Source organism: Phoenix dactylifera, chromosome 17 (assembly GCF_009389715.1).
Source record: "Phoenix dactylifera cultivar Barhee BC4 chromosome 17, palm_55x_up_171113_PBpolish2nd_filt_p, whole genome shotgun sequence".
In the NCBI taxonomy this organism is placed as follows: domain Eukaryota; kingdom Viridiplantae; phylum Streptophyta; class Magnoliopsida; order Arecales; family Arecaceae; genus Phoenix; species Phoenix dactylifera.
The window spans coordinates 7,950,442-7,961,025 of record NC_052408.1 but is presented as its reverse complement, the minus strand read 5'-3'; the positions used below and the strand labels follow the sequence as shown (position 1 = coordinate 7,961,025).

Below are 10,584 nucleotides of genomic sequence, written 5' to 3'. Positions count from 1 at the left end.
TCCCTATTTCATCCAACATGTTTCAATCCTATAGGTAACATCCTTTTCAATCTCAACTTTCTTGTGAATAATTGATACTAAATACCAAAAAATAATTACTCTTAGAAATTTCATAGTCTTCCATGTATTTTAGCTTAGTCTTACTTAATGTAAAATCTTAGATTAGAAAAATATACTCATTCATAGTTCCAACTTACGATTAACTCCAACCTTTGTTTCATTTATTAAGATTATATCATTTGTAAATAACTAATCTAATAAAAAGAAGAAAAAAATTTCTAAACCCACTTAATTTGAATCTCTCAAAACAAATTTAGAAAAAAATAGTCAAAGTAAGGTTTAGATCTCTATTTCTTTTATTGATAATACAAAAACAAAAGTACATGGCCTCTATTTATAATAACAAGATCCACCCTTATACTATTTGGATCGGATTGTTCTTTTAGTTTGAATAGAACTAGCATCCCAAAAATAGATATAAGTAGTAGAAATAAAAATATGGAAAAAATTAAATTTCTTACAGGAAGTGGATTTTGGCTATTACATCAACTTTGCCTTCTATCGTTCTACTATAATCTTTCTGGATTACAAGATACGTTTGGTCAAAATCTTTTTCAAAAAAAAATTCTATTTGATCGGCTCATTTCAAAGCCCAAATGATGGAATTTGGGCTTGATTACTAGCTGCGCGGCCTTTTTTTAAAAAGGTGACACTACATTGTACATTTTGAAAAGTTATCTGATTTGAAAAAAAATTATCTCAATCAAGCATGATATGGCCAAGTTATAACCATTAAAAGTTTAGCACATAATTTGGTTTTTCAATGTAGTCGATCTCGCTTTTGAACCTTATTTAGCCATACTTGTAATAGCTAAAGTAGTCTATATCAAGTTCAATGATCCTCCTGCATTAATAACATGCATGAAGAAATATCTTCCGAATATGTCTAGTAAGTACATTTATAATTAGTGCAAAAAGATAAGAACTTAGAGTTGATCTTTGATGTAAATTTATTTCGATAGACAAACTCACTAGTATAATTCCTAGAAATTCTCATACTAATAACCATTCCATTGTACAAATCCTTAATCATATTAGTATATTTAATCAAAACTTCTCTTCTTTTTTTTTTAGAATAGCTACCGTAAGACTTCTCTAAAGATTCTAATTTATTTTTTCTGTAAATCAATAAAAACTATACGAAATCTTAACTTTTTTATCTATATTTCTTCATTAGCCTTTGAAAGAAAAAATCAAGTTTTATAGTCGACCTTCCTGTCATAAAACTAAATTAGTTCTCTAGTATTTTTGTGCCACATCTTTTTGTATGATTAATCATCTTCTCTCAAAGTTTCATAGTATGATTCATACATTTTATGTGATGATAGTTAAATAATTTTAAATATCATATTTATTCTTATAAATTGGTGTTATAGCGCTCTTCCTTCGTTCATCAAACTTTTTTCTTTGATAAAATGGAAGGATCATGCCATTTTAAAATGAATCTTACAAAATTAAAAAATAAAATATCAAGAAGAGAGAAAGGATTCAATCATTTTTATATTTTTCATTTATTTATAGTCATTTTTATATCAGATACTCTAATTTTATATATATACTTAATATTTATATTCTAAATGGAACTAGTAAGATATCCTAAATTATTTATATAATTTTTATTAAATAGCTTATCAAATTACTTCTCCATGCTTTCATTAATTTTATCCTCCTCAATTTTTTTTATTTTTATTTTTTATATATTTAATCTGAATTAAGTCTATAATTGTTTTTAGACTTGCAATCTTGTAATATATTTCTCGCTATTAATTTCTAACGTACTATTTATTTATTTTTTTAATGCTTTGAATTTTGTCTCTCACCTTTCTCTCTTTTTTTTCTTCAATACGCTTTTAATATGGTGGTCTTTTCTCCGGGCCGTTATCGGAGAAGACCCAAATGCAAACCCTAGCCCACCCAGATTCCCTTATGGAAGAAGAAGAGCGATCCCTCCCCTTCTCCCCGAGCTAAAAAAAGCCCTTGTAATGGCGCCATCGGACCCCGGCTCGTAGCCCCAGGGAGATGGCCAATCTCACCGGCTGTCTCCGCACCCTATCCCTCGCCGCCCTCCGCCGCCCTCGTAGAAACCCTGGCAACCCCCTCCTCCTCTGCCTCGCCACCGCTCTGTTCTCCACTCGCCTCCACCTCCCGCCGGAGCACCCCAATTCCCCCGGCGACACCGAGCTCGACCTTATTCCTGCCCTCGTAGCCCAGGGCCGGTGGGGCGACCCCCTCCTCGCCGCCCTCTTCTCCTCCGCCTTGGCCCCCATCAAGGTCTCCATCGTCCTTCGGGAGCTCAGAGAGGACCCCCGCTCGGCCTTCCGATTCTTCGTCTGGGCCGGCAATCAGACCGGCTTCCACCACACTGTCGAGACCTACTGCGTCGCTGCCCATGTCCTCTTCAATGGCCGGATGTACTCCCAGGCTCAGCAGGTCCTCAAAGAGCTTGTTTTATTGCCCCAGGCATTGCCTGATGCTGTGAGTGTCGTCGATGTGCTGCATGCCACTGCAAGGGACTTTGGCAATCCCGGATATGGAGTGTTCGATGCGCTTTTTGGGGTCTTGACGGATCTGGGCTTACTCGAGAAGGCTAGTGATTGCTTTTATAGGATGAGAACTTTCCGGGTTCTGCCCAAGATGCGATCTTGCAACAATTTGCTGCAGCGGCTGGCAAAATCGGGAAATGGGGACCTGTCAAAAAGGTTTTTTGATGATATACTGAGGTCGAATATGGCTCCAACTGTGTTTACGTTCAATATTATGATTGATTTCTTCTGCAAGGAGGGGGATTTGAAGGCAGCTAAAGGATTGTTTTTAAGGATGAAGGAGACGGGCTGTTTGCCGGATGTGGTCACGTACAACTCCCTCATTGATGGGCATGGGAAGCATGGGGAGTTGGAAGAAGCAGAACGGCTTCTGGGAGAGATGAAAGTTGCTGGTTGCAAGCCAGATGTCATCACTTATAATGCACTTATAAACTGTTTTTGTAAGTTTGGAAACCTACCAAAGGCATTTGGATATCTTAGTGAGATGAAGAGGAATGATGTGAAGCCCAATGTGGTCACATTCAGCATATTCATTGATGCTTTCTGCAAAGAAGGTATGATGCAGGAGGCTGTCAAGTTTTTGGTGGACATGAAGGTGAGAGGGTTCACACCTAATGAGTTTACATATACTTCTCTGATAGATGGGAATTGCAAGGCTGGGAATCTCAAGGAAGCCTTGGTGCTGGTTGATGAGATGGTGCAGGAAGGAGTGGAGTTGAATGTTGTGACTTACACTGCTTTGGTGGATGGCCTATGTAAGGCGGAAAAGGTTGTTGAAGCAGAGGAAGTTTTGCAAGATATGGAACGAGCTGGTGTAGCCGCCAACCAGTTGGTGTACACAGCCCTGATTCATGGGCATTTTGCGAGTAAAAACATGGAGAAGGCAGTGAGTCTTCTAACCGAAATGAAGGGAAAGGGGATTAAACCCGATACGTCGCTGTATGGTACTATTATTTGGGGTCTTTGTAAGGATGGAAGGATAGATGAAGCCAAACATCTGGTCAGTGAGATGGATGAATGTGGCTTAAAGCCTAATCATGTCATCTACACTACCATAATGGATGCTTGTTTTAAAGCAGGAAAATCCTCAGAGGCTCTTGGTCTTCTTCACAAGATGCTAGATCGCGGCATGCTTCCTTCCATTGTTACCTACTGTGCATTAGTTGATGGACTATGTAAACAAGGATCAATTCGTGAAGCAACCTACCATTTTGACAAAATGAGAGACTTGGGTTTGCAGCCTAATGTGTTGGCTTACACAGCCCTCATTGATGGTCTATGTAAAAATGGTTGTTTAGGAGAAGCCAAAAAACTCTTTAAAGAAATGGCAGGAAATGGGATGGCTCCAGACAAAGTTGCATACACATCTCTGATAGATGGACATTTGAAGCAGGGAAATCTTCAGGAGGCCTTTGCTCTGAAGGACAAAATGACAGAGAATGGTCTAAGGCTAGATCTGCATGGTTACACCTCTTTTATATGGGGCTTCTGCAATCATGATCAGATGCAAGAAGCAAGGAGTATGATGGCAGAGATGATCAGTAATGGTGTTCACCCTGACATAGCTGTTTATAATTGTCTTATAAGCAAGTATCAAAAGTTAGGAAATATGGACGAAGTCTTGAATTTACAAAATGATATGAGCAGGAGGGGTGTAATCCCTCGCCCAAAAGATGATGCTGTCGCAAGTGACCACTGCTGACAGGTCATATTTGAATTGAATATACAGGACTAATTTGTTGGTATCACACCATAAGATATATCTTTGGTTGTTATGACTCCATGGTATTTTGATTCATGGGATCTAAGCTATAAGGAAGTCACCAAGATTATTTTGGTGATTTTGATTTATGGAGAAATTACTTTTGACACCAGATTACTCTCTGGATTACTTTCTTTTCTGGTCTCCAAGCCATCAGTTGATTGTTGGGATGGACATGCATGCTGCATAGGTAAATTTGCTAAATCAAACAATTACATACTAATTGGTGGTTGGATTAATTTGTTCCTCTCTCTCTCTCTCTCTTTCTCTCTCCCTCTCTATTTTCTCCCCTTGGGGTTTTTTTTGGTGCAGGGGGGATTGTCCCCCTAAAAAATTGAAACTGCATTTTGATTTTATGCATTTTGTCCGTATCTCTCATTGTAATGTTTTGACAGTTTTGAATCCTTTTCCTAACGGGCCTTCGTCTAGATTCCTTCTTCCTGTGTCTTAAAAAGTTTAAACTCTGATACTATTGAAATATTATATGGTTGTCGAATTGCTGCATAATTTAAAGCAAGCAGCTGCATGGCATTGAAGTTCATTATGTCCTGCTTGAAAGTGTGGTCCTAAAATGGTCGTTATGCCCCTTCATAATTTTTACACATTTGCATAACTTCACTATTGGAAGTTTAGATCTGCAACATCATGTCAACTGTTCAAGCAGTCATAGTCAGTCTTCCTCCAGTCTTCCTGATTTAGATGAAAGAAACATAAAACAATCCTATGTGATGCATGATATCCTTTAGTACTTGATTTCTATCCTAATTGATACTGATAGTATAAATCCTTTTTTTTTCCTCTTCCAGCGATGGTGATCTCCACTCAAGATACGCAAACCGGTTAAAGCCTCTTCCATGATTGAGGTGGTATTTTGCTCAAGATTACCTTTTATATAATTCAATCTTACTTCCCATTTTTACTATTCTGCATTTTATTGTGGAGATGTCTGTATTCACTATGCTTGCGTTAGTCTTTCATGCTACATCAAATGGACTTGGATCCTCTCAACATCAGAACCTAATGGATAACTAAGTATGAGGCTCACATTGGCTAGTTAGGAGATGTTGTATACCACTTCTTGCTGGTTAGAAGTGTCCTATGTAGTGTATAGGAATCAGATTTCAGTGAAAAGTGCTTGATGAGAGCCTGAGATGAGTTCCTTTGCTTGATGGCTCATGAAATGTCACTAACAAGCATTGTGTGCTAAGTTGTACTGCTAACAGATGACATTTGCCTTTTGACAAGCTGCAAAAGCCAATCTTTTTTTTCTTTTTTAATTTTTTGACTCTAATACTATATACCATGGAAAAGTTTATTTTAGGAATTATAACTGCTCGCCATCTTAAATCAGATGAACCTAGCCTGTATAACGAATAAAATGCACCATTATGTGAATGGTTTATACTTGCAAAGACGGCTCATGTTACTGTCAGCAGGTTTATGCAGTGTGACAACTTTCAGGAAATTAAAAAAGCCCTGGTAATAGAATCATAAAAGATTCTGTGCACCGCTTCCTGTTGTTAAGGAGCAATACATGTGCTGCTTAAGATTTAGGAAACAGGCTATCTTGAGAGCCTTGTATTAATTTCTTTCTTTTGCATTATTTATAGACAGGATTTAACAATCATCTTGGACCAGGATCTAGTGATCTACCGCCAAGAAACATGATGTTAACATGCAGAAGCCAATCACATTTTCATTTTTTTAGAATACATATTATTTTATGCTGAATTTGACCGATTTTTGTTATATTAATTATACAGCATTAGCATTATAAAGTGATGAACTAGCGAGTACAATCATGATTTATGATCATTTTTTGGTAAAAAGTAGATTATGATCATCAAAGTGCACTTTTGTACTATGCTCTACTAAAGTCAATCATGATTGTCATAGTTAGCTCTTAGCATGGCTATATCATGTGATTGTGCTGTTTAAGCTCAGCTGGTCACGTAATGAAATTACAAGTACATAAGCTGATACTGCATCTAATTAGACCGGGTAAGGCGGGCATGTCTTAGTTCTATATAGTCTATGAGCCTACCTTTTCCAATGATAATATGGATATGACACATTTTCCTCGCAATCATCATATATGTGAAGCTGTTGTCTTTTACGTGCCTTATTTTAATTTGAGGTTAGAAAAGATGGTTACAAAGAGAGAAATCTCATTGCAGAATAGAACTTAGGTTTGCTTGTATACCTATCAACAATTTTATGGCCAGCTTTGTACAAGAGGATGGAGAGATAGACAAGCATGTCTCATATGAAACCAGTAGGGTGGATGACAATGTCATGCAACATGTGCCTCTAGAATGATATTTTTGAATAATGATATGAATAGTGGAAATTTTTATGACCTATGCACCAGCTTTATTATCTAAATCAAAATTTTGGGCTGGGGGAATATGAGCATAGAATGCTCTAACAGATATGGAATGCTGAATTTGATTCATATTAGGAAAGAGAAAACCAGAAATGAGTATTTTAAAGGAAGCTTACGTGGATCACTAACTACTAGTCAAGCACAGTATTTGTTAGGTATCATTTATGATGGTATGAACATGGGCAACCTATGACCCCATGTGGAGGGAGATTTGTGCTTTGGTTGATGAGTCATGAAAGGGAAAGGGAAGCAAATATATATTAAAAGTATGAGAATTGGGAAAAGGGCTTCAAAGTCACTTGGACAGGAGCAAATTGTTCAGTAAAATCCTTAAAATTAGTCAAACTTTAGGAAGACAATTTTCATAAAGATCAAGAAAAATCGATTTAGTTAGTGTTGTTTTTTTTTTATTTAATTAAAAATTAGACATGTAGAATTACTACTTTTGACTTTTACGTATGTAATATCTTGTTATTTTTCATGAAATTGTCAAAGAAACCATATATTGAAAAAAATTAACAAGAGACTCTTTTGATGCACCATATGTTTTAATTAACAAATCAGAAGTTGGAGATTTTGCCAATTTCTGTAGGAACACACACACATGGTCCTTGAGTAATTAGATTTACTAATAGTTTAATAATTTTGTATTCATTTTCGAGAGTTGTTATTCATGGCTTACTGGTGAATCATGTCTTTGAAATCAATCTTCATTATTGCGAATCATTCTTTTGTTATTTTAAGTATTCTTACGAAAGCTGATGCCTTAAACAATGGAATCATTATAGCCATATCCTTTAAGATGATGCATGTTGTATATGTTACTTAAGTTTTTTTAAAAAATTTTATATGTTTGTTTTATTTTGTATTCTTAGTAATGTTTTACATTTTAAAGTATTTCTAGGCTGAGATCCCTGACATCAAATTCGAATAAATTAAAAATAGCAAGAAGATTTCATTCGGGCTTTGGATCCAACCTATATTAAAATTGAGTTCAGACATTGAACCAGCAATATGAGTAATACTGATCACTTGCTACACACATGGGGTTCTCAAGTTTCACAAAATAGAGGCCAACAATTTCAAATTCATTCGTTGTGAACTTCAGCAAAAAAAATAATAGTGTTACAAGATTGATTAAATGTGAGCCATATCATTTTTTGCATGACAATTTAAAGCACTCGATAGCTTTATACATGTCAAATAACATGTGTGTCTCTTATTCAGGCTTCATTGACCTACAATTAGTAAGTTGGTAAACTCTCTTATCTGGAGAGTGGAGGACAGTGGAGCCAGGAGTCAATAGCAGCAATATGTTGAATTGGCACTAAGCTACATTGAGCACAATATGTAGAGTGCACTCTGCATATAATCATCAAAAATTTAGTAATTTTGCACCAAGAAGAGTAACTTCTGGATTTTATGCTATGTCAGTTCTATTTTTGACATGCTGTTTCAAGATCAGCTTTTTTCTTAGAGAAAAATGAAGTGAAACTCAACCATTTTGTTGGCAGTGGTCTACTTGATACTGAAGTCCTGCAGTTTGGTGGGATCCAAGGCCAACTTTCTTGGAACTGTTTTCACCAGTGAGCATATGTTGAACCCTGTCAGGGGGTTCCAACATCTTTGGCATTTTCAGACTCTCATACTGTAGTTAGTTGCTCTGCAGCAGATGCTTTTGCTCAGGGTGGGCATGATCCTATCTGATGCCTGGTGTGGTTTCCAAGCATGACTAAAGATTGCATGATAAAGGACATTACCTGGATCTCTGGATCAAGGCTGGAGCTGGCCCATTGAGTTGTGCATGTGATGGTTTGCACTAATCAGCCTGAACCATTTAAAAGTTTCTGTGGATGGAAGTCCTAGTGGCGTTGAAGTTGGTCTCAGCTTTAACAGCAAGCTAACAGATGCTGTCCTGGCAACTTTAGCCAGCTCCGGTCGAACTTGTTTAGTATGTCAAGACCCTTTAACTGTTTATCTCTTACCTACTGAACATTTTCCGGGTAGAGACTATTGGAGCGTGTATTGGCACTTTTTTGGCACCTTCGCTGGCACTGGGAACCCTCACCATTATATGAAGTGTTATTAAAGAGAGCCGAGTGGAGCTACTTGTTCAGACAGAAAGAAGAGATGGTTACACCAATAATTTTATTTTAAGATAACTGAGTACGCACCGGGCCTCTGGTATACTGGCCGTTAATCCTTGAGCTTCAGAGGAATAAGCTTACATTTTGTATTCTATTCAATCTTGTACAATTCTGATATAAACATTAGTAGTTTCATGAAGTTAAACAGAAGGTGAATAACAGCATTATCGAACATTCAAAATTTTAATCAATGAAGCATCTTTTGCAAATTTTTGTCATGAGTGTTATGATCCTTGAATCAGATCGCAAACTCTGCATCTTTCTACTTGCTAATTAATATTTATTAGGTCACATCTTTCAATAGAAGTTGATCATAGAACTAGTTGCTTAAGGATTCGAAAAAAGTTGTAGTTTGGGATGGTTATGCAGAAATTTGATTTTTGTTTGGGGAAGCTGGAAGTTCAAAGTCTGTTGTAAAGCTGAGAACTTGGTAAGGCTTTCAGACCCTTTGCCTTCATGTATGCATTAGAGTTCCAAAACATTCCAAAGCTCCAAAATCATGAGTAAACAGAAGGTGCTCGGGCAACATATAAGCCAGAATTAGGGAGTTTCAGATATGAATGTTGATGGAAGTTCGTTTGTGCTGGATGGTTTCAGCTTTACCTTTTCTTGTTTCTTATTGCTTTGCTGTGGTGTATTCCAGCTCTTACAAGACAATCCTTGGAAAACTCTATTTGAAAAGCTACAGCATGACTATTTTTCCTTTTAAACACCTCCACACCCCCCTCCTCTTCAACAAAACAAAGCAAAGCAACAAAAAAAAGAAAAGAAAAACAAAACTGGGAAGATGCTATGGTGCCAAAATAGAAGGGGTTCATTTGTTTGAAAGCATAATAATTTTTTGTATAAGGAACCCCTTCCTTATATATTTACATGCCATCACCCAGATTACATAATCTTTATGCTTTGACATTCGTGCAGGTCTCCTGCTTTGCATGGTGGCCGTCGGTGACAATCTGACCTCAACTCACAAACCATGCATGGTGGCCAGTGGCTCTGGATTCCGACTGTGGAGAGGAGTTGTTCAAGGGCAGTGGCAGCAGCCATGGCAAACTTGCGAGATAATTGAGGAAGAGATCTCCGCCCACCAGGATTATTTCTCTGATGCTTTAGTTCTGTTGGAGGAGGAGATGATGATGGCTCGAGGCAAGTGGGAGATGAGACCGATGGCGGCCAAAAGTCTTGGGCATAGAGAGGCATACTGTTGAGGTTAGACGGAATTATCAGGAATTTCTTATGGGGCTCGTACATGCTGTTAAGGTTTAGGTTGGCGAAAGACGGTTTGTAGGTTTCATTCATGAGTACTCCAAGTGAATACTCAAAATTGTTCTCCTATTTGGAGAAAGATGTGATCTTTGGCCTTGTTGGTGTATTCTAATCTTAAATAGTTTGTTGGTATTAGGGATGCTATTGATGTTATTCAGGAACCCTAGATATCTTCCACTCCCTTAGCCCTATGGATATTAGAGCTTTGCAAATTTTTTTAAGAGAAGGATCTTCTGTTGGATGGGGAAAAGAGATAGAATCAATCTATAATCAGGCAGTATTTTTCTGAAAACTTGAAAGAAAGAATTCTTTCTAATTCTAATACAGACGGGACAATGTCGATAGGTTGGAATAGGGTCCATCTTCAGGGTTGACTATCAAAGTTGCAGATGTTTATAAACTTCTGATGCCAAAAGCTCT

The 10,584-nt window shown here is 37.2% G+C and overlaps 1 protein-coding gene across 4 annotated transcripts; it reads left to right on the top strand.

The window, feature by feature from the left end:
• Positions 1 to 1,929: 1,929 nt before the first annotated feature.
• On the top strand, positions 1,930 to 10,382 carry LOC103712243 (putative pentatricopeptide repeat-containing protein At2g02150). 4 transcript variants are annotated; one of them, XM_008798721.4, is made up of 4 exons: positions 1,930 to 4,555; positions 5,172 to 5,228; positions 7,979 to 8,180; positions 8,266 to 9,107. In XM_008798721.4, the coding sequence occupies exon 1, from the start codon at positions 2,080 to 2,082 to the stop codon at positions 4,303 to 4,305; it is 2,226 nt and encodes a 741-aa protein (XP_008796943.2). In that variant the 5' UTR covers positions 1,930 to 2,079; the 3' UTR covers positions 4,306 to 4,555; positions 5,172 to 5,228; positions 7,979 to 8,180; positions 8,266 to 9,107. The 4 variants fall into 4 exon arrangements, with proteins under 4 accessions (XP_008796943.2, XP_026662438.2, XP_008796944.2 ...); XM_026806637.2 differs by lacking the exons at positions 7,979 to 8,180; positions 8,266 to 9,107 and adding an exon at positions 9,820 to 10,382; XM_008798722.4 differs by lacking the exon at positions 7,979 to 8,180.
• Positions 10,383 to 10,584: the final 202 nt, after the last annotated feature.